The 24531-nt window shown below is 39.0% G+C and overlaps 1 protein-coding gene across 1 annotated transcript in view; it reads left to right on the plus strand.

Annotated features, from left to right (window-relative positions):
* TTBK2 (tau tubulin kinase 2) overlaps positions 1-24531 on the plus strand; it is an 88557-nt gene that overhangs the window by 47342 nt on the left and 16684 nt on the right. Inside the window, exons 7-11 of the mRNA XM_068966496.1 lie at positions 935-1027; positions 1568-1693; positions 16806-16963; positions 21484-21700; positions 24136-24347. Coding sequence (XP_068822597.1) covers positions 935-1027; positions 1568-1693; positions 16806-16963; positions 21484-21700; positions 24136-24347 — 806 coding nt within the window. The remainder of the gene's footprint in view (positions 1-934; positions 1028-1567; positions 1694-16805; positions 16964-21483; positions 21701-24135; positions 24348-24531) is intronic.

Here is a 24531-nt window from a genome sequence, read left to right on the forward strand (position 1 = left end):
ACCACATAGACAATATAAATCTGAGACAATATAAATTTAAACCCCAAATCTGAGTGAGGGGTAGGCCCATGGTAACAGATTCTCAGGATGTTGTTTTTTGTTTGTTTGTTTTTGTTTTAAAATAACACTATCTCTTTGATAGTGGTCAAATTTTACCAGGAATAAAATTATTGTAGTAATAACGTACGTACCAAATATTGCATTAAAGATAGCCCTTTGAGGGTCCTAGGTATATGGTAGGGGTAGAGGTGGGGCAGTGTCTCAGTTACAACTCCTGTCTTGTGTAGGCTTAATGTTTTTACACCTGTCCCCTACATGACTGATAAAACCCTGGTTGATAAACCTATGACAGATGCCTCCAAACAGCCAAAACCAAAGCTTCAGTCTTAGGTTGCTTTTCATGTTTCCAGCTTTCTTTTCATTTTGGTTCTAAAGATTTTCTTTGCTGCTACTTCATCTTTTTTATATATTGTAGTAAAGAACACATAACATTCAATTTGCCGCCTTAAACATTTTGATATATACAATTAAGTAGTGTTAAGTATATCCACATTATTTTGCACCAGATTTCTACAACTTTTCATTTTGCAACATTGAAACTCTGTACCCACTTAGCACTGACTCCCCTTTCCCCCTCCTCTGAATTCCTTGGCAGCCACCTTCCTTTACTAATTAATTAACTCATTTATTAATTAATGGGTTCTTAAAAACATTATTTCCAGTATTTCTGGGTTTTTGGGTGTTCTTTATATCGAAAGTTTTTCAGTAAATCTGTTCTACCATGTAGATTGCTTTATAACTATACGGATACATAGATATACCTGCCAGATAGTTTTATGGGAAAATGAAAACACAATGATTAGGCCTTAAACAATGTAATGTACTCACAGGAGCAGTAATGTTAATGTGACTGAATTCTCTTTTGCTTATGAAGGAAATGGGAAGACATGATGACCTTTGGTCCTTGTTCTACATGTTGGTGGAATTTGTGGTTGGTCAGCTCCCTTGGAGAAAAATAAAGGACAAGGTAATTTTCAAAATAGAAGCGTCAGTTTTGGTAGGGGAAGGAGTAAAAATTTCTCCTGGGTAGGCATTTTTTGTTGAAAGTATACTTATGTATAAGAGTTAACATTTTCCAACCCTTTCACTATATCCTAATATGTATATTTTTCTTTTTGTGAGCTGATATTATAACTTTTTCTATGAAAATGCTAATTTAAGTACAGCTGTCATTTCTGATTAGATTTCAAGCTATCTTAGCTTTATTTTCACTAGTTCTCTTTTTTAAAGTCAGTTAGGTCTTTTAAGTGAAGTAAGTTAGAAAAAGACACATAACCATGTGATATCGCTTACAGTGTAGAATCTAAAATATGACACAAATGAATATCTACAAAACAGAGAAAACACTGATGGTTGCCAAGAAAAGAAATGTCAGTTAGGCTTTTAATTTTTAATTGTCACATTATATTGTTCAATTTTACATACCCTTGAGACTGTTACTGAGAAGCTCTTAATATGTAGCTTCCAAGAGAAATTGACTTTGGTTCCTTTTCTCTTTACTTCCCAGGAACAAGTGGGCTCTATTAAGGAAAGGTATGACCACAGGCTTATGTTAAAACATCTCCCTCCAGAATTCAGCATCTTTCTGGAGCACATTTCCTCTTTGGATTATTTTACAAAACCAGACTACCAGGTAATCATCTTTGTGAGTTCTGTAGATTAATTCTTCTCTCTCTTTTAGTATTTATTCTTACCAAGCATTGTACCGTTGAGGGTGTTGTAAATGAGTATAAGTGGTTCCTAGAATAATACTTTTTAAAAAAAATAATACTGTTTTAATACATCATGAGAAATGTCGTTAAATTAACTGATGATGACATTATCCATGTCCGCACATGTGTGTGTTTTCTCCCTTCTGGATGAACATATGTCATTAAGAGTTTTAGATTTGTTTATCATGTAGCATTCTAACTGCTCCTGCTGTGATTCTTTTGGTAGTTTTGAATTGCTGATAGTTCAGATTATGGAAATCCAGTATCTAATTTGTTGACCAGAAGGAAATGTCCAGCTCAGGAATGTATCTGTTAAGGGCTTGAGGGTTACATGTCATGTGTTAACATGCTATGGGACAGTAGTCAGTAAAAATTACTGGCTCCATTTTGTCTGTGGTCGGTGAAACATTTCCTAAGAGCATCAGTTAGTGAGGCCTATTAAGGGGGACTAGGCTTACCATAAATTGCATATCAAACCCCAACCAGCTAAATTTCAGAAGATTCTGTTGCTCTCAAGGGAAACTTGGTCAGAGCTTAATGCGAGATAATCGCTACTACTGAAAACATAAATTCAAGGCACACATTGATTAATAATAATAATGTCAGTGTATAAGTTTTATCTACAAAGGACAACACTTGGGCTTTACTGCCTGTTAATGAAAGTTTTAAAAAATCATTTATTTTTGGCTGTGGTGAGTCTTTGTTGCTGCATGAGCTTTCTCTTATTGTGGTGAGCAGGGGCTACTCTCTAGGTGCTGTGCCCAGGCTTCTCATTGCAGTGGTTTCTCTTGTTCCAGAGCACTGGCTCTAGGGCTCACGAGCTTCAGTAGTTGCAGCACGTGGGCTCAAAAGTTGAAGTTCACAGGCTCTAGATCACAGGCTTAATAGTTGTGGTGTATGGGCTTCGTTGCACGGCAGCATGTGGTATCTTCCCCAACCAGGGATTGAACCCATGTCTCCTGCGTCGACAGGTGGATTCTTTACCGCTGAGATACCAGGGAAGCCCTAGTGGAGGGTGCATATTCTAAAGTGTTGTCAGTGTTGAAGACTAAAAGACGGTCTACTGCACAGTGAACTTATTTGCATATAATAAATATTTCTTTGCAAAAAATGCAGTTTTGGTATAATACATAAATAGAACATAAAGCAGAGAAGCAACATACAGCCTTGAGTCCTTAGAGATCTTAAGTAGGTGAGCCTGTGTTGTTCTTTTCTATGTGGCTATTTGGGTTATAACATATAGGCTAACAAATGGCAAAATTACATTGTATATGAGTCGCTTTGGAATATGTTCTCATATTTATATTTTATATATGGATTTTTTAAAATGTGTAGAGTTCACATTACTTGCAATGAAATAATGAAGTTTTACTTGTAAGACTAGAATCAGGAGGAGCTAGGAATTGTTCCAACTTTCTCATCTTGGGTGGTAATAATTTTTTTATTGACAAAGTTTGATGTATTAATTACACAGCAAAAAAAGTTTTTAATTACATTCTCTGCTTAGTTATGCCTACGTTCCAAAGAAGACTATAATGTTCACCAGCTAAAGTTTGAAACTTGGACCTACAGTTTAAATTAACAAAATATTGTTCTCTGGTTTTTCATTTGGACATTCTTTTAGAGGCTTCTCTGTTATTCTGTCACCTGATAACAACAGAAAGTATAGTAATTTCCCTATCTTAGAAGAGAGAGAGCAGGCATAACATTTTCATAACACTTTCTGATTCTTCTTTGCTCTTTGATCTTCCGTAAGCAGTGAGTAGGAGCAGAGGGCAGTAGATGGGAGAAGGATAATTGGGAAAAAGATGTTGGTGACTGAAAGATGCTCTGATGACTAGTATCAGTGTGATATCAGGTTCCAGAAAGATCTGACCTTTGCAGTTTCTGTATCCTGCTTTCCTCACAATACCCTGCTGCGGTCTTCATTTTCATAAAAATTGCTCTACTTTGAATCTGAATGTTCTTGTGAATTAATGCTGTCTAATGGTTAATTTTATAATTTGGAATTCATTCCTGAATTCGAATTTAATTACTGTTCTTTCAAAATTTTGAATTCCTTACTGAACAACCAGTATAGTTAAAAACAGCAACAAACCTTCTCCAGCAGCAATCCAAAACCATACCAGTACTTAGTGTGACTGCTTCCCTAGCTGTATCAGAGGTCAGATAAACAGTATGTCTCCAACTTTATATGTTCTGACATAGGACCAAAGGGAATATATTTCATAATCAAGGTGTTAAATGATGTTGTTTTCCAAAGCCTCTTTTACTGTGAATGTCTGTGGTTTGTGAATTCTTAAAAAATCGTAGTTTCTTGCCAGAGAACATTATTATCTTAACAAGTTGCATATTGTCAGCACCCTACCAGTAACCTGCTAGTGCTTGCCCTTGTAGCATGGGCAGACCGAGAGAGTTGATGCTGTCTACTGGGAATCTTATGCATGTCTCAGTTTGAATAAAGGCTGACATTCACTTTTAGAAAGCACTATGGTGTTTGGGGAAATTACATCCAAATTTATATTTAGTACATCCCTACTGGCTTTTATATCCTGAAGGTACAGCCGTGTCTTACTTTGTTTTTATTATCCCACACTATCCTGACACTGTGCCTGGCACCTAAATTTTCAACAAATGTTAAGAAAATTGAATCGTACTTTGCCTAATAATCTCCTGCTCAAGAAATGTAAGAAAAATCAGCTCTCATGAGTACATAAATCCTGTTTTCTGTCTGTTAAACTGAAGGTGAAGATGTTAAAATTGTAGTCAAATTAAAGCAAATGTATCTTATTATGAGTACAGTCAACCCTTGATATCTGCAGGGGATTGGTTCCAGGCCCCTGGGGATTACTGGTCCTCAACTCCCTCATATGAAACAGCATAATACTTGTGTATAACTTTCGCACATCCTGATATATACTTTAACTCATCTCTAGATTGCTTGCAAAACCTCAGTTCAGTTCAGTCGCTCAGTCGTGTCCGACTCTTTGCGACCCCATGAATCGCAGCACGCCAGGCCTCCCTGTCCATCATCAACTCCCGGGGTTCACTCAGACTCACATCCATCGAGTCAGTGATGCCATCCAGCCATCTCATCCTCTGTCGTCCCCTTCTCCTCCTGCCCCCAATTCCTCCCAGCATCAGAGTCTTTTCCACTGAGTCAACTCTTCGCATGAGGTGGCCAAAGTACTGGAGTTTCAGCTTTAGCATCATTCCTTCCAAAGAAATCCCAGGGCTGATCTCCTTCAGAATGGATTGGTTGGGTCTCCTTGCAGTCCAAGGGACTCTCAAGAGTCTTCTCCAACACCACAGTTCAAGAGCACCAATTCTTCGGCGCTCAGCCTTCTTCACAGTCCAACTCTCACATCCATACATGACTACTGGAAAAACCATAGTCTTGACTAGACGGACCTTAGTCGGCAAAGTAATGTCTCTGCTTTTGAATATGCTGTCTAGGTTGGTCATAACTTTTCTTCCAAGCAGTAAGCATCTTTTAATTTCATGACTGCAATCACCATCTGCAGTGATTTTGGAGCCCCCCAAAATAAAGTCTGACACTGTTTCCACTGTTTCCCCATCTATTTCCCATGAAGTGATGGGACCGGATGCCATGATCTTCATTTTCTGAATGTTGAGCTTTAAGCCAACTTTTTCACCCTCCTCTTTCACTTTCATCAAGAGGCTTTTTAGTTCCTCTTCACTTTCTGCCATAAGGGTGGTGTCATCTGCATATCTGAGGTTATTGATATTTCTCCCGGCAATCTTGATTCCAGCTTGTGCTTCTTCCAGCCCAGCATTTCTCATGATGTACTCTGCACATAAGTTAAATAAGCAGGTGACAATATATAGCCTTGACGTACTCCTTTTCCTATTTGGAACCAGTCTGTTGTTCCATGTCCAGTTCTAACTGTTGCTTCCTGACCTGCATATAGGTTTCTCAAGAGGCAGGTCAGGTGATCTAGTATTCCCATCTCTTTCAGAATTTTCCACAGTTTATTGTGATCCACACAGTCAAAGGCTTTGGCATAGTCAATAAAGCAGAAATAGATGTTTTTCTGGAACTCTCTTGCTTTTTTGATGATCCAGTGGATGTTGGCAATTTGATCTCTGGTTCCTTTGCCTTTTCTAAAACCAGCTTGAACATCTGGAAGTTCACGGTTCATGTATTGCTGAACCCTGGCTTGGAGAATTTTGAGCATTCCCTTACTAGCGTGTGAGATGAGTGAAATTGTGTGGCAGTTTGAGCATTCTTTGGCATTGCCTTTCTTTGGGATTGGGATGAAAACTGACCTTTTCCAGTCCTGTGGCCACTGCTGAGTTTTCCAAATTTGCTGGCATATTGAGTGCAGCACTTTCACAGCATCATCTTTCAGGATTTGAAATAGCTCAACTGGAATTCCATCACTTCCACTAGCTTTGTTCGTAGTGATGCTTTCTAAGGCCCACTTGACTTCCCATTCCAGGATGTCTGGCTCTAGGTGAGTGATCACACTGTCATGGTTATCTGGGTCATGAAGATCTTTTTTGTACAGTTCTTCTGTGTATTCTTGTCACCTCTTCTTAATATCTTCTGCTTCTGTTAGGTCCATACCATTTCCATCCTTTATCGAGCCCACCTTGTCATGAAATTTTTCCTTGTAATTTTCTTGAAGAGATCTCTAGTCTTTCCCATTCTGTTGTTTTCCTCTATTTCTTTGCATTGATCACTGAAGAAGGCTTTCTTATCTCTCCTTGCTATTCTTTGGAACTCTGCATTCAGATGCTTATATCTTTCCTTTTCTCCTTTGCTTTTCGCTTCGCTTCTTTTCACAACTATTTATAAGGCCTCCCCTGACACCCATTTTGCTTTTTGGTGTTTCTTTTCCATGGGGATCCCTGTCTCCTGTGCAATGTCAGGAACCTCCATCCATAGTTCATCAGGCACTCTATCTATCAGATCTAGTCCCTTAAATCTATTTCTCACTTCTACTGTATAATCATAAGGGATTTGATTTAGGTCATACCTAAATGGTCTAGTGGTTTCCTTACTTTCTTCAATTTAAGTCTGAATTTGGCAATAAGAAGTTCATGATCTGAGCCACAGTCAGCTCCTGGTCTTGTTTTTGCTGACAGTATAGAGCTTCTCCATCTTTGGCTGCAAAGAATGTAATCAATCTGATTTCGGTGTTGACCATCTGGTGATGTCCATGTGTAGAGTCTTCTCTTGTGCTGTTGGAAGAGAGTGTTGGCTATGACCAGTGCATTCTCTTGGCAAAATTCTATTAGCCTTGCCCTGCTACATTCCGCATTCCAAGGCCAAGTTTGCCTGTTGCCCCAGGTGTTCTCTTGACTTCCTACTTTTGCATTACAGTCCCCTATAATGAAAAGGACATCTTTTTTGGGTGTTAGTTCTAAAAGGTCTTGCAGGTCTTCATAGAACCGTTCAACTTCAGTTTCTTCAGCGTTACTGGTTGGGGCATAGACTTGGATTACTGTGACATTGAACAGTTTGCCTTGGAAACGAACAGAGATCATTCTGTCATTTTTGAGACTTTCGTTGACCATGATGGCTAATCCATTTCTTCTAAGGGATTCTTGCCCACAGTAGTAGATATAATGGTCATCTGAGTTAAATTCACCCATTCCAGTGCAATATAAATGCTTGAAACTAGTTGCTGGTAAATTTAAGTTTTGCTTCTGGGAACTTTCTGGATTTTTTAATATTTTTAATTTGGTTGGTTAAATCCTGAGATACAGAACCTGTGGATTGTTTTTATTAGCTTTCGAACGTATAGCAACTATAAGAGACAAATGCAAGGCCCAGAATCTCCTCTGCTGATAAAATTGTATAGAACCGTAAAATCACACAGTTTAGTTCAGTTCAGTCACTCAGTTGTGTCTAACTCTGCGACCCCATGAACCGCAGCATGCCGTGCCTCCCTGTCTATCACCAACTCCCGGAGTTCACCCAAACCCATGTCCATTGAGTGGGTGATGCCATTTAATCGTCTCATCCTCTGTCATCCCCTTCTCCTCCTGCCCTCAATCTTTCCCATCATGAGGGTCTTTTCAGATGAGTCAGCTCTTCACACAAGTACACCTAAAACTGGTGAAATTTGATAAACTCTCTGGATTGTAACAATGTTATTCTCCTGTTTTAGACATTGTACTCTAGTTATTTAAGATATTACCATTACGGCAAACTGGGTAAAGGGTACTTCTTTGTACTGTTTTTATGATTTCCTATGAATTTATATTTCAAATTTTAAGTTTTTTTTTAAAAAGTGCTAGGTGAACTTTTTCAGAAATGTAGATAGTGATAAAAATATTCAATCTTCTGTTGCCATCTTATGATTTAAATAAATCCTTTTAAAGTGTTTTGAGAAAGAGAGCTATTTCTGAGGGTTGCCTGGGGCAGTTTTATCTATCTTGAATTCCTCCACATCAATGAGCAAGTTGAGAAGACTAATGAAACCCATAAATATACACATCATTGGTGAGCCTGAAACTAAAATGTGTAGATGAGCCATTTCATACACTGCCAGAGTATTGCTAACATCAAAAGACATGAGAGAGGAAGCTATCCAAGTGTCCTTAATCTTAATATACTTTCCAGGTTTAGAAACAGGGCTATTAATACAGTGCTTCCATCAAAGTTTAGCAGGCTTGCCTTTTGCTTTGCGGGACTTAGAGGTGTTTTAAGCTCCCCTGACTAATAACAACAGTTAAATTTTTCAGAAGGTACAGATGGGCTGCTTTTGAAGTAAACAGGAGGCTGATCTAGAAAGTAACAAGGGGTAACGTCCCATAAAATAAGGTATTGGAGGGTTTCTCTCGTTCTCTCTTAAGCTGCCCACGTAAGCTGAGCCCTAAAAAATGGGACTATAATGGCCACATGGAGAACAACAACAGGAGGAGGAAGGTTATAAGCAAGAAGAAGAACATGTGCATATAGAATGTGGTAAATGAGGGGAGAGAGTAGTTTGAGATGAGATTGCAAAGGAGGGCAGAAGCCAGGTGATACAGGGCCTTGCCAGTCTTGTTAGGCATTTCAGTTTATTCTGGTGCAACAGGAAGCCCTGGAAGTCTAATAAACAGCAACATGGTGATCCAGTTTGTGTTTGAAGAGGATTGCTTTCGTAGTTGTGTGCGTTCAAATGAGGCAGAGAATTAGAGACTACTTAGGAAGGTATCAAGAGAGACTGAGCTGTACCTTGGAAAGAAATATTTTAAAAATCAGTGTTTTAACACCACAGTTTTTTTTTTTTTTTTCTTTGCGCACGAAACAGTGTAGTTAGTTGGGCCTCTCTCTTGGGCAACTCTAGTGGTACCTTGAACAGCCAGGCTCCACCCATATTTTAACTCTATCTTTAATCCATGGCCTTTACAGTCATCAGGAAAGGGAAGAGCAAGTATAGATAACGGTTTGGGGGTTTAAGAACAGACCTGGAAGTGATGTGAACACTTTGGCTGGTACCCTGTTACCAGAACTACATCACATTGGCTCAGTTCTAATTGTAAGAGAGGCTGGGAGGTAGCGCCTTCCTGGGCAGGAGGCAAGGGAACCATGATGGTCTTGACCTGGGTGTAAGCAGTGGAGATAGAGAGAAGTGAATGAATTCTTGCTTTCCCTCTTCTAATTATCTCCTTCATTCTTAGTTGTACTTAATGTGTATCAGCTCTATTGGACCCCTCAGTGCAGTCAGATGGGACTCCTAGCTCTTCTTCCAGCTTGTCCTGCCTGGAATGCCTGTGTTTTTTAATGCTGCTTGCTTGTCTTATGAAGTTGAAGGCCCGACTCAGATGCAGCAGACATTCCTTTCAGACAGGAATGGTTTCTTACACTAAATTCTGAGAACAGTACTTTGTTGTGTCACCTTTCTAAATAAACTCCATTAGAGCCAGGACCTTGCACATTTAGCTCAGTTTTCTCAAGAAATTAGTACAGTGACAGTCATTTAATGAAAGTTTGCCAAATTGAACAAACTCTGCTTAATCTGATTATTGCTTCTGTTAAATGCAGACACTCTGGAGACAAGACTGCTTTGTTCATTCTTGCATTCCTAGCACCCAGCATCTTAGGCATTCAGTGTCTGTCTGAGCCAATGCATGGGTATTTGCTATAACTATAGAGTACAGTAGAGTCACAGAATACCCATGTTTACTAGACTCACGCAACTTCAGCTGCGCACTCAGGAGATGGAGCAGTTTCATGGTGTCCGTGATTCTCCTGTGCTTTGGCTCAGCCAGCCATGCTCTGTGGTGATGGTGAGGACGAGGTGCCCTTGTGAATTTGCTCTTGCCTCACTGTCAACTCATTAACAGCAATCAGGCTGTACTGAGTGTGATTCTTATGTTTAAAAGAATAGTAGTTTGGGGGTACAGTATAGCCCCTAAATGTAGGTAGCTTCATTCACATTCATCTGAAGGATTAGAAGTCTCTCCCAATGCGGAGGGGAAAACGAGCTATTTTGCATTGAGTACGACTACTGTCCTGTACTTTGTGGGCATCTTAAGAAGCTTTCAAGGATAATTGCAGTTTTATACTGTTTTTGCCTTGCCTGTTGTATGGTCACACCACTTAACATGGCTCTTCACTTGCTCTCTGCACATCCCCTGTTCAACCAGTTCCTGCTTCTCACCTATACCCTTCTCACAGGAACATCCTTGCCCCCTGCCCCAGCTAGTGATTGTTCTAGTCCTTAGCCAAGAATGATTCTGCCTCCTTGTTTATGAAAGAGAAGCATCAGCCCTTGTGATGGTTGTAAATCTGAGGGCTCTGAGGGATTTGCCCCAGTTGCTGGTTTCCCTGGTAACTGCTGAACCAATCTGATGTCAATTTCCCCTGCAAGTGGTAGCCTCCTTCATCCCCTAGGGGTGACAATTGCTGCTGTGGTCTGCCTGCTGTCTGCCAGGCACTGCGAAGTGTTGCTCCAGGACCATTTTGCTGCGGATGTGTAAGATATCCTATCCAGTAAACCAGTGATGTCTCTGTCACTGTCTCTTGGATCTTTCTTCAGTCTTAAAGTATGGCAGCTACCGGGTTTGCAGGTTTGCACAGTACAGCCCAACACCTGCTGACCGGCTATAACTCTTACATGGTGGAAATGACACTGAGTTTATAAGATCTGTTTCAGTTGGAGCTTTGCTACACACCATTTGTATGGCTTTTCTAAGCCTGTTTTCTTTTTCACCTGTGAAATGGTGAAAGTACCTATCCCACAGTGTTGTTAGGATATAAATGAGATAATTGTGAGACTGTTTTATGAATTGTAAAGCATCATGTTAACCTGAAGAGGTTTTACATGTCCCTCAGGGACACTGCATTTACTTACAATTATCTTACTTTTCATTCTTATATTCTACTCAGCATTACTTCTGTGTTATTAATATTAATAAGAGAACTTCTATTTCTTTTATGCTGCTTTGTCCTGTTAAGGCAAAAAGGAAATGTTGCTTATCTTTTTCACTGGGCTTTTTAGGAGACACCTTAAAGCTTAGACATTGCCAGTTTACCTCGTGGGCTGATGAGCACCTGAAAAATGACCTTGGTAACAGGCAGCACAGTGGCTGAGGCTGCCTGATGCTGCCTCAGCTGCCCTGGGGCAGCCAACCAGGGGTTACTCCTGAGTTGTTCTAGTATCTTATAAGTGGTGAAAACAGCCTAAAACTCTGCAGCTTCCTCAACTCATTCTCTTTATTTGATCTCTCTTCTTTTTTTGGTTCTTTTCTCCAAAAGTTGCAGGTTTTTTTTTTCCCCTCTACCAGTGCTGCTAAAAAATTCCTGAAAGAGAGAAATGTAGAACCTTTCTTTTCCTCTATTGCATCTACTTATCACTGAAGTAAGGCAGTTTCTTTTGCTGTAAATAATCTATCTTTGAAACAGCCAAGACAGCATTGCCATTGTGCTCTACTGGTTAAGTGCTTTATCAGTCCATTAATTTACCATTTATTAACTGAGAATTCAGGAATCAGACTTCTCAGTCCCCAATATCACATTGCAAATAGTTCTTGTTTTTACAATAATTGGACTTTATCTGCATTTTCTTTGAAAGGGCAAACTAGGGTTTCATGTGGAGGTAAATATGATAAAGCTGTTCATTGCATTTGTGCTAAGGATAAGAAGAGGGGACATAATGCTTCCCTCAGGCACTGTGTCTTTGTCAGATGACTGATTACCGTGAAGAATAAGGATATTCCATGTGACAGGAGCTTTACCATGCATTTTTGTGGACTACACCTGCTTATATATACAATTAACTTATTTTAGATAATGCAATTGTTTATTTTTTTCTTGTTATTGAAAGCAATACATGTCATAAAAGAAGTTTGGAAATTACAGAAAAGTAGAAAATCAAAATTATTCAGAATCTAATTGCCCAAAGTACTTTATTTTTATGTACTTTGTGTCTTGAATAATTTGCTTTAGAAAAAACATTTTATTGTATATCCCATTAGAATTAGGATTAAGAAAAACAACTACCTCTTATTTGTAAGTGCAGCTGGATAGACAGTTGACACAAATAATCAACAACGGTAACCACATAAAAAGTAACTCTGCACTGTTGTCTGTCTAGACCTTGCTCAGGCCCTCCCTCTTCTTTTCTCCACATCCCCCACCCCAGTCTCCTTCCCCCAACCTCCCTCCTGTCCCTACTTCCATTCAAGGAAGAGTCACCTTCCTAATGATGTTAATACTTCTAGAGTTTCTCACACTATTTCACCAATTTCTCCTATTGCAGCAAAGTATGAGCATGTTCTCAAGAGGTCTGGGACCAGTCTTAAAATGTCAGCCATGAGTCCACAACTTCTCTGCATTCTCTTGATTTATCCTAAAGATTCCTATGAATTTTGCTTTCTAACTTCCTTGTGTTCATTGTATTATAAAATGTATTAAGTGTCTTACCTCTGAGTAAAATTCTCTAGGAAACTGTGCCACAGTTATCAAATGACTTTTAAACTCTCTGGTATGTGGTTGCATCCCCTGAGGGTACACATTACCCTAATTTGAGAAACCAGGACTCTATAGATGTTTGTATTTTCTAAGAATATATTATTAAATAAAAGAAGTAAAGGAGTCAGATGTATACTAGATTCCAGTAATTCTCAATGGAGAGATACAGATCATGCCTTCCTAGAGGGAAGTGTCAGAATCATCTGGAAGGTTTCTTCAGATTTTGCTTGGCTTCCTTTTCAGTTTGAGAAAAAGGAAACAGGAGAAAGAAACAGGAGCACAATGAGCTCCTGTTCTGATTGGAAAAAGTCCTTGACCTGTCCTGTTTATCCCATCCCAATCTGTTGAAGTTTAGGATTTGGAGCAACCACAGTCCTGAATTAGAAAAGTATTCTGCTGCATTTGAAATGTTTTGCTCTTTAAGGTGTCTGCAGAGCTCTAATCATCTGAACGTTTGTTCTCAGTAGGATGCCTTCAGTGCTTCAGCGCTTTTAGCTCTCCTTCTGTTTCCTTTGTTCTGTGCCCTGCATCCTTCCTGCAGGTTTCCAGTATCATCATCATAGTAACGAGCTCTTTCTTATTTGAGGCCCAGTGGTGTAAATGCTACATTTCTAAAACATTCAATACTATGATAAATGTAAGGAATTCCATGATAAAAGGACATCTGGCAATAAAAACTGTTTAGGGCCGTCCCTGTCACCACCCAATACCAGCACAACACTGAGCAGTAGCAGGCTGAGTACTCACGCAGCAAGGCAGATGCTGACCCCGCGACCAGGGACTCCGCTTTTCAGGAAAGAAGCGTCTCACTCTATGGGACCTATGAGAATATCAGGTTCCAGAGTCAGGAAAGGGGTCCAAAGTCTGCCTCTTCAGTTCTTATATATGTGTAGGGTGTCAGTCCATTTCCCTTTCATCCTTTGTTTTCTGAAGCCTCTACCTCTGACAATTTGTGAAAAGTCTGAGCTGTAACAGATAGTTCACGCCAAGAAAAACAGGGCCAAAGTAAAAATTCCCAGGTTTAATAACTAGGCCTTTCCCAAGTCATTTTAGCTTTTAGTTTTCTTTTCTGCATTTATTATTTTTTTCTTTGAGACTTAGACAAAAAGATCATGTGAGTCTTATAGTAAATATTATTATAAATAAACGCTTATTCTTCAGCAGTTTTGAGATACTATTTAAGGGATCTTCACCCACAATTCCAACATGGTTTTTATCCTCGATACCACCAAGCAATTCTCTGACACCAGCTGAATTCCTAAAATTCAACTCAGTTCTGACACCATCTACCCAGAGAAAAGTAGTATCAGTTTCCACAGGTTAATGACTTGTTTCCATGAGACTGCCCTCCACTTCAGAGACTAATTGCAAGTCCTAGCTGTCACATATATTTCTGACTTGAATGGCTGTAAGTTATGAGGGTCCCATGACTCCCTCCTTGAGTTTGATTAACTTGCTGGAGTGGCTCACAGGTTGTGAGAAACCAGTTTTCCACTAGATTACCATTTCATTACAAAGGATATAACTTAAGCAGCCAGATAGAAGAGCTGCATATAACAAGGTATGAGGAAAGGGTGTGGAGCTTTCCTGCCCTCTCTAAGGGCACCATTCTCTCAGCACCTCCACATATTAACCAACCCAGAAGGTCTCTGAACCCCATACTTTGGGTTTTTATGGAGGCTTCATTACAAAGGTATGATTGATTAAATCATTGACCATTGGTCATTTTTTAAAGTTTTTTGGTTTTGTTTTTTAACTTTTTAGTTATTTTGGAGTATAGTTTGATCAACAATGTGTTGTACAGCAGCGATTCAGTAATACATGTACTTGTATCTATTCTTTTTGAAATGATTTCTCCCGTTAGATTGTTATATACTATTGAGCAGAGTTCCCTGACCCTTGGTAATTTATTCAACCTCCAGCCCTTCCTTCCCCTGGAGGACACAAGTGTGGGACGAAAAGTTCCAACCCTTTAATCATATGGTTGATTGCTCTGATGAGCAGCCTCCATCTTTTGGTGCTTTCCAAAAGTCACCTTAGTAACATAAACCCAGTTGTGGTAGAAAGGAGCTTACTATGAATAAGAAGACACCCATTTCCCCTTTATGGCTCTAAAGTGATTTCAGGAACTGAGGACAGAGATCAAATACTATAACAAAAAGTGCTCCCATTGCTCTTATCTCTAAAAAAATTTCAAGAGTTTGGGGAGCTGTGAGTCAGGAACTATGGACAAAGACCAAATATATATGAGAAATATATTTTTGGTCTTCTAAATGACCAGATATATATTTCATACAAATCACAATATGACACTCTTTGATAGAAGGCATTGTGTTCGATACAGCAATGAACAAGATGAGCCATGTACCAGCCTCTTGGAGCCTACAGTCTGGGTGAAATCAATTAAATAAGCAGAAATAACTGTTAAGTTTATAATTGATAGCGTTTGACTGTCTCCTTGTTGAGGTGGTGTCTTCACTTGGTCAACACCACATACCCATTTCTTGCCTCACTGGCTACTCCTTGGTTTCATTTGCTGAGTCCACCTTATCTTTCCATCTAAGTGTTGCAATGCCCTTGGCCTTAGCCCTTGCAGCCTGCTCTACTTAGATCGTATCATCTAGTCTATGGTTTTAAGTAATACCTAGAAGGCAATGGCACCCCACTCCAGTACTCTTGCCTGGAAAATCCTATGGACAGAGGAGCCTGGTAGGCTGCAGTCCATGGGGTTGCTAAGAGTCGGACACGACTGAGCGACTTCAGTTTCATCTTTCACTTTCATGCACTGGAGAAGGAAATGGCAACCCACTCCAGTGTTCTTGCCTGGAGAATTCCAGGGACCAGGGAGCCTGGTGGGCTGCCGTCTCTGGGGTCGCACAGAGTTGGACACAACTGAAGTGACTTAGCAGCAGCAGCAGTAGTAATATCAATACACTGATGACTCTCAAATTTGTATCTGTATTCCCTATTCCTCCCTAAACTCCATAAAACTTTAAACATCCCAATCCTCAGATTCACTACTTTCCATCTCATTAAATGGTACCACCATTTATCCAGTAGCTCAGGTCAGAAATATAAAATTTTCTTTATGCTTTCTTTACTTGCACAGCTTTCATCTACTCTAGCAGTAAGTTCTGTTGGCTCTACAGACTAGGTCCTAATCCTACCACTTCTTATCACCTCCACTGTTCCCACTCAGGTTCAGTTGACAGTAGCCTCCTAACTGGTCATCTGATCCTGGCACCCTCATCCCCTTCCTTATTTATGGCATCTGTTCTCCACTTCTTAGTCAGAGCAATATTTTTGAAGCCTGAAACAGACCTTTGTAAAAATCCTCCAGTGAAGAAGTACTGATTTCAGGTCTGGGGCAGGCAATGTGCAAGGTGAATCTATGATGGTAGGATACTAACAGTAAGAGAAATGATGAGAGCTTAATCCAGTTTTAACTATAAATTTGAAAGTGTTGCATACTGTCAAACAGTAAAGGAAGATCTTTATGAAATTTTTCTCAATATTACACCAGACCTTTGGAATTTAAAGACAAAAAGTAAAAGAATGTACAATATAAAGTAATAGCAGATTTTCTTTTTGATAGTTTGTGTGCACATACACATAGTTTAAGAATTTTTCAAACCAGCAAAAACGTTCTAAGGAAGCACAGTGAAGTTTTATATACCTCTTAACCTAGATATACCAACTGTTAACCTTGGTCACTTAAGTTGAAGCATATAAAAATGTTCTCCCCCCACAAAAAATTGATCACTTAGATGATTGAAACTGAATGCACACATACGCATATAATACATATTTCCCTTTGCCAGATCATCACAAAGTAGTATGATGCTTCATTGTTTGTCTTCCTACATAAAATGCATTATCCTTCATAACTAAAAATCAGTATCTCAACTGAGAAAAATCAATGCTAATTGAACATCATCATCCTTATGTAGTCCTTATTCAAATTCCCCTATTTGTATCATCAGGCTTTTTAAAAAAGTGATACTACCAAACTAATTTAAGAGTCTGGGGTACTTTCTCTTATAGAATAAAGTGACTGTGTTTACTGTTGACTTACTCCAGTTTTTCCTTTTGTGATTTAGCTTCTTACATCCGTGTTTGACAACAGCATCAAGGCCTTTGGAGTAATTGAAAGTGACCCTTTTGACTGGGAGAAGACTGGAACTGATGGCTCCCTCACCACAACCACTGCTTCCGCGACTCCTCAGCTGCACACCCGGTTGACCCCTGCGGCAATTGGGTATGTCCCAAACAGGTGGTTCAGCAGTGTCTTTCCTAGATGCACTCTATTAGCAGAAATGTCTTTTATTTCATCCAGGTTGCCTCAGATAACCAAATGGGAAGATATAGGGATGCCTTTGGGTTTCCTGGAATTAACATTGCTCTTATACATGACTTTGTTCACATTTACTTTTCTTAGAAAGTACTTACAGGTTATACCGTGAAATGGCAGCTTAGGGCTTGTGTTGCTTGTTAATGTACAGAAGGTTTTCTTTAAAATGCAAAGGGGCATTTGTTGCATTTACTACTAAAGAATATATGAGATCTTGGAAACAACAGCCACAATTATTTCTAACTATCTTCTGCTTAAGTTTAGTGGGAACAAAACATGTAGCTATTCCTCTTATGAAAGTGATTAATTTTCAGAGTGTATTAGAAAGAGGTTAGTATTTTTTTGTTATTTAATGTCTTTTTCTCTACATATGCATTCATATAATTGCTTTTGTTATTTTTTATTTGGGGGAAGTTGTCTCTTTTTCTGATCTCCCCTTTTTTTAAAAACCTGTTCTCTAATTGCTTTAAACTGATTTAAAAGAAAGAGCAAATAGGGAAAAACCATACAGTGACCTAATTGGGATTCTCTATCACTAATCCATTGCTTTCCTTTTATATTGAGATGAGATACTAGAGCTTATTGACTCAGAAAAGCTTACATGGACCCATAGAACTCGAGATGATATCCCTTATTAGTGTGTGTGTTAGTTGCTCAATTGTGTCCAACTCTTTGTGACCCCTTGCACTGTAGCTGCCAGGCTCTTCTGTTCATGGAAATTCTCCAGGCAAGAATACTAGAGTGGGTTGCCATGCCCTCCTCCAGGGGATCTTCCTTACCCAGGAATTGAACCCGGTCTCCTACATTGCAGGCAAATTCTTTACTGTCTGAGCCACCAGGGAAGCCCAGATAGTTAGTCTAAGAGTTCTTCAATGTGAGACCCTGACTAGCTACAATAGAACCACCGTAGATGTTTGTTTAAAATACGTATTTGTAGGACTCAGAGTAGACCAACTAAATCAGAATGTCTAGGCGTGTGGAACAGTTCATACACATCAGATGTTTCTCATGCTTATCTGGTTTTGGAATCCATCACTCTGGTGCAGCCACTTTACTTTACAAGTAAGAAACTAAATAGCAAAAGATTAAACAAGAAAATGGGACTAAGAGCATTTAAAAGGTAAATGTCCAAAGGTGACCATTAAAACAAAAACATAAACCTTCTAAAATATATATTTTTTAAAGTTTTAAAGTACAGAGTGCCTATCTTATAGAGAATATAGCAAAATACACATAATTATAAAATACTATAACAGGATTAAAACCAAACTTAGCAGTCATCTAGATAAATATGCATGGGCACATCTATTAAAAGAAAAAGATTTTTAGTTCCGTTTACATTGCTATATACAAGAGATACACTAAGAAAAACACGTTTCACAAAGGGATCAGTTCAGTTCAGTTCAGTCGCTCAGTCGTGTCCGACTCTTTGCGACACCATGAATCGCAGCACTCCAGGCCTCCCTGTCCATCACCATCTCCTGGAGTTCACTCGGTCTCACGTCCATCGAGTCCGTGATGCCATCCAGCCATCTCATCCTCGGTCGTCCCCTTCTTCTCCTGCCCCCAATCCCTCCCAGTATCAGAGTCGTTTCCAATGAGTCAACTCTTTGCATGAGGTGGCCAAAGTACTGCAGTTTCAGCTTTAGCATCATTCCTTCCAAAGAAACCCCAGGGTTGATCTCCTTGAGAATGGACTGGTTGGATCTCTTTGCAGTCCAAGGGACTCTCAACAGGCTTCTCCAACACCACAGTTCAAAAGCATCAATTCTTCGGCGCTCAGCCTTCTTCACAGTCCAACTCTCACATCTATACATGACCACAGGAAAAACCTAGCCTTGAGTAGAAAGGGATAGACAAAAATAAATCAGGAAAATGGAAATAGAAAATAGCAATCCTGATATCAAACAATGTAGCATTCAAGTAAAAAACCACACAAAACATTAAAAGTTACAGAGATGGAGGGGTACTTTTAAGGCTAAGTGTCACAAGTCACAAATGGGACATAGTATTTATTAATATTTAGTCGCCAGAATCATAGCAGTAATCTTTCAAAAGCCACAAATAACAGATATTCAAAGATACAAAGAAACACATTAGTAACTGGAGATTGTAATACAGTTCAGTCTGTGTTCACCATTGAGTTCAAGGTTGAATTCAGCTGAATGAAGAATGAGAACTAGAAGACAACAACACAGGTAGACTTTAGGCATATTTTTCAACTCCTACACCCTGATAATAGAGATAGTACCATCCACTCAGGTGCCCCTGGTGTATTCATAAAAATTGATCAGTTATCAGGTCACCAAACAGAGGTAGTTCCACAAAGTAGAAGTGTTACCTTATCTGATCACACTGTAATAGAAACAAATATTATTTACTAACAAAATAGTGTCAAAGGCCCTTCTACCTGGAAACGTAAAAACCTTCTATCAAACTACTCTAGGGTAAAAGGGGAAACGGAAACTGAAATTATAGGAAAAATATTGATAACTAAAACAGTATGTATCAGAATCTGTGGGATACATTTAAAGCCAAGATAAGGGGAAACTTGATAGCATTGAATAAGGAGATATGTAATGTCAAGATGTCTTATTACTGATGATATTAATGTTGGTAATCTGGTTAAGGTGGTGTTAAGTTTTTTTACCATAAAGTTGCTGTTTTTCCCTTTGTGTTTTACTACTCAGGATACTTTGAGGCTATTTGAATATACTTACTTTTCATTGTCTACTCATTTTAGTATCCATATTGCCTGCAAAGTATTAGACCCGTAAGCCTACTGTTTACTATCTGGCTCTTTGAAAAAAAAGTTCACTCACCTCTGAGTTTTCTCTCTTTGCAAATGATATGGTCGAATACCTGAAAAACCCTAGAGAATCAGTGTTAAAGAGGAAAAATGGTAATTTATGTCCCACAACTCTTAGCTGTTTGTAGAGGGAGAAAGTGTAGAAGGTAGAAGTGAAGTGAAGTGAAGTTGCTCAGTCGTGTCCGACTCTTTGCGGCCCCATGGGCTGTAGCCTACCAGGCTCCTCTGTCCATGGGATTTTCCAGGCAATAGTACTGGAGTGGATTGCCATTTCCTTCTCCAGGGGATCTTCCCGACTCAGGGATCGAACCTGGGTCTCCCACATTGTAGACAGACGCTTTACCGTCTGAGCCACCAGGGAAGCTAAGAGGATGCTTTAGATCAGGAGTCATCAAGCCTTACCTGTTAACTAAGGGCCAGATGAATATCTGTGGGCTCTGCTGTCTGCCACCACCACTACTGCCTCTGTAGTGCTAAAGTAGTATAGCCAGTATGTAAACAAATGAGCAGGCCTGTGTGCCACACATAGTATTACACAAACAGATGAACAGATTTGGCTCATAGGCCCTAATTTGCTGACTCCTACCATGGGAAAGGGCATGAAAAAGATGTTCAGTCTCATTACTTGTCTTGACATCTATCCAGTTCTTCCAAATATCTTCTTAATGTTTACCCCTAATCTGCTTCTATAATTTATACCTTGCCTGCAAACACAGGCCATGTGCTCCTGTCACATGTATCTTTCTTATTCTCACAGCATGACATATTTATAACACCTGGGCCTTTAGAGTGGTTCACTGAGAAGACATCTATTTTCCCACTCATAATAATTGTGTGTGTGTCAGTATAATCTGCTGAAGGCATTTTTTTTCTGCTTTTAGACATTGCACATCCCTCTAAGAAAAGGTTTTGCTCTGTGCTAAATGTTATGTTCAGTCAGCAATATTAAAAAAAAAAAAAGAAAACTATAGTCTATAAAGTAGAACATACTAGTTATAGAACAGGAGACCCAGCAGGGGCCTGATCACTTAGTGAGTTATAACAGAACTAGAAAAGCCCTTCATGGGCCAGAAGTCTTGGGGAGTGATGACCAATTATGTAAATAGGACATGAAATTACTTTGAAAGAACATCTGGACAAACGCCAGTTAATTTTTTCTATTTTGTTCCTGGTCAGTTCATACAGAGCCATATGAACTGTATAGTTAAAAAATTTCTTGTTTCCCCTCGAAGGCAAGAATCATAACATAATATTTTTCTGTTTATAGTTTTTGTTATTCTCTAAGAAAAATAGGTTAAGAATAGAATATATTAAAATTCACAGAGTCAATAGAAAGTAAATGCTTTTAAAGTGATTGCTAACTTAGAGAGTTATTGTGTAAGAATTTGTGTTTTTAAATCAGCTTGAAAGTTCCGTTGATCAAAATGCCGTTTATGTTATAGAATTGGCATGCCCTAAGTTTCTGAGGTTTTTGTTTTGTTCTACTTTCTTTATTATGTATAGACTTCATCATTTAAATCTAGAAACAAAATGTAGGATAGTCCCATAGTAATTTTTGATTCTGGTGTTTTTAACCTTCTGCCATTTTTTCTTTCTTTTTTTCATTTATCACTTTCAGAATTGCCAACGCCACTCCCATCCCAGGAGACATGCTTCGAGAAAATACAGATGAGGTGTTTCCAGATGAACAGCTTAGTGATGGAGAAAATGGCATCCCTGTTGGTGTGTCACCAGATAAATTGCCTGGGTCTCTGGGACACCCTCGTCCCCAGGAGAAGGATGTCTGGGAAGAGATGGATACCAACAGGAATAAGATAAAGCTTGGGATTTGTAAGGTGTGTATTTCTTGCATAGGAAATGATATCTATCTATGTCTTATTTTTCTCCTATTGGTTTAGCAGAATATCATGATTCTCAATTTTGAATAAGTAGAACACTCTGTTGCTAGTTATTTATATATTAATGGTTACAGTATTTTTTTGTTAGTTTTGCCCTATATAGGTGTTGACATTAAAAATTCTTCATCTTATATTTTGTGGAAGATGAAGGTAGTTTTAAAAAAATTACCAGAGGCAGAGTCTAAAAGAAGATACATCTGTAGAACAGAATTTAATGGTCTTTCCAAATAAAACGGCAAGACTCTGGCCCTCTTCCATAGTGGAGACCAATGGATGTCTAAGTGTTCATTCTGAAAACTGTCTCAAATGGAGGAGAGGAAATGAGGATTGGAAGTGGAGAGCATCAAGTTGGTAATGAACTGACAAAGTGCATTTTGAATAAGTAACATGATTTTTCCTTCATTAGAGCTGGAAGCAGGTGAACTTCCCTGGTAGCTCAGACAGTAAAGCGTCTGCCTACAATGTGGGAGACCCAGGTTCGATCCCTGGGTCAGGAAGATCCACTGGAGAAGGAAATGGCAACCCACTCCAGTATTCATGCCTGGAAAACCCTCTGGACTGAGGAGCCTGGTAGGCTACAGTCCATGGGGTTGCAAAGAGTCAGACACGACGGAGCTACTTCACTTTCACTTTTTCACTTTCCACTTGTAAGTATGGGGAGAGATACAGATATCTGCATTAAATGATTTTTAGTATACTATCTTGGGGTAGATTGTCTTTAAATTTCTCTTCAATTTTACTGTTTCCGGTCATTTCTATTTTCATGGACAGTAAAATGAAGATAAATGGGATGGAGGGACAGTGAATTACAAATAAGTTAGTTTTTGGTACGTCCTCTTTTTATGATTTAGTTGGAAAGGAGGTTAACATTTACAGGTGTAAAATGAGACTCCTGGCTGATATCTGTTAACAAGATTGATAGAAAGTTGGCTAGTTATTCTTTGTGAATGGGAAATATATCCTAAAAAGAATCTTAGTGATCACTTCTAAGGAGCTTGGCCTATCTTTGGACAATACATACTATATTTTCAAACTGCTGCTGCTAGGTCGTTTCAGTTGTGTCTGACTCTTCGCGACCCCATGGACTGCAGCCTACCAGGCTCGTCCGTCCATGGGGTTTTCCAGGCAAGAGTACTGGAGTGGGGTGCCATTGCCTTCTCTGGTATTTTAAAAACTATATAATTTTTTAAAATTAACAGAATATGAGAGTTATTTGCAGAAATGTTCTCTGCGTTGATGTGATGTGCTCCCTGTGTGTCTGGCTGTTGGTAAGAACTTTCTGGACTAGTGAAAGTGAAAGTTAAGTCGCTCAGTCGTGTCCGACTCTTTGCGACCCTGTGGACTGTAGCCCATCAGGCTTCTCCATCCATGGGATTTTCCAGGCAAGAATACTGCAGTGGGTTGCCATTTCCTTCTCCATTCTGGACTAGTAGTAATCAGGAATAAGTAGTGAAAAGTAGTCAGGAAGTTGGTGTCAGATTTTTGTAGTGTCACCTCCGTCTGTCTTTATAGTACCAGAAGCAAACTGCTCTTTTTCTTTTTGTCTGTGTGGCTTGCGGAAATTTTAGTTGCCCAATCTTGGATTGAACCTTGACCCAAGGCAGTGAAAGCTCTGAGTCCTAGCCATAGGACCACCAGGAAATTCCTGGGAACAAACTGTTCTTTTTTTTTCTTTTTTTAACTCATGGTATTTTTTTTAACTTTTTAAAAATTGAAGTGTAATTGATTTATACTGTTGTGTTAATTTCTGCTCTACAGCAAAGTGATTCAGTTATGCATGTATATATATATATATGTATTATTTTTAAAACATCCTTTGCCATTGTGGTTTATCATAGGATACTGAATATAGTTCTCTGTGCCATGCGGTAGGGCCTTGTTGTTTATCCATTCCATACACAATAGTTTGCATCCACTAACCTCAGCTTACCACTCCACCCGTTCCCCCACCCCTTCCCCCTGGCAACCATGAGTCTGTTCTCCATGTGAGTCTTTCTGTTTCATAGATAAGTTTATGTGCATCATATTTTAGATTTCACATAAAAGTGTTATCATACAGCATCTGTCTTCTCTATCTAACTTGCTTCACTTAGTATAATAATCTTTAGGTCCATCCACGTTGCTACAAATGACATTATTTCACCAAAATATAAAACACTAAAATACTGAATCTGAGAATAAATTTAGAAAACTTATTTAATAAAGGGTTAATAGGCTAATAATAATGAATTAAACTAGCCAAAATACCCTAATCTTCTGAAAAATACATCTCAAACACTTGCTTCTATTGATTCTATTGAAAGACTTCAATGATTCCTACCATGTATAGTGACTAGCATGTTTTTCATGGTTTTCCTTAATGTTTTGCCTAGGCTGCTACTGAAGAGGAAAACAGCCATGGTCAAGCAAATGGTATTCTGAATGCTCCAAGCCTTGGTTCCCCAATTCGTGTCCGCTCAGAGATTACTCAGCCAGACAGAGATGTTCCATTGGTGCGAAAGTTACGTTCTATCCACAGCTTTGAGCTGGAGAAACGCCTGGCATTGGAACCAAAGCCAGATACTGACAAGTTTCTTGAGACCTGGTATAAAATAGTTTTTCTTTTTTCAAAGCAACTAAAATACTATTGTTATTATTAATTTCTATTATGTAAAATTTTTCAAATAAGGAGTTCTTGCATTTTTATAATGCTGATTTTGTAAAGGTGCCATCGTCATCCATGTTTTTTAGTTAACATTCTCATTCTTAATGTGACTTTCTTTCTAATA

The sequence above is a fragment of the Capricornis sumatraensis genome, chromosome 2 (genome assembly GCF_032405125.1).
Source record: "Capricornis sumatraensis isolate serow.1 chromosome 2, serow.2, whole genome shotgun sequence".
Lineage (NCBI taxonomy): Eukaryota > Metazoa > Chordata > Mammalia > Artiodactyla > Bovidae > Capricornis > Capricornis sumatraensis.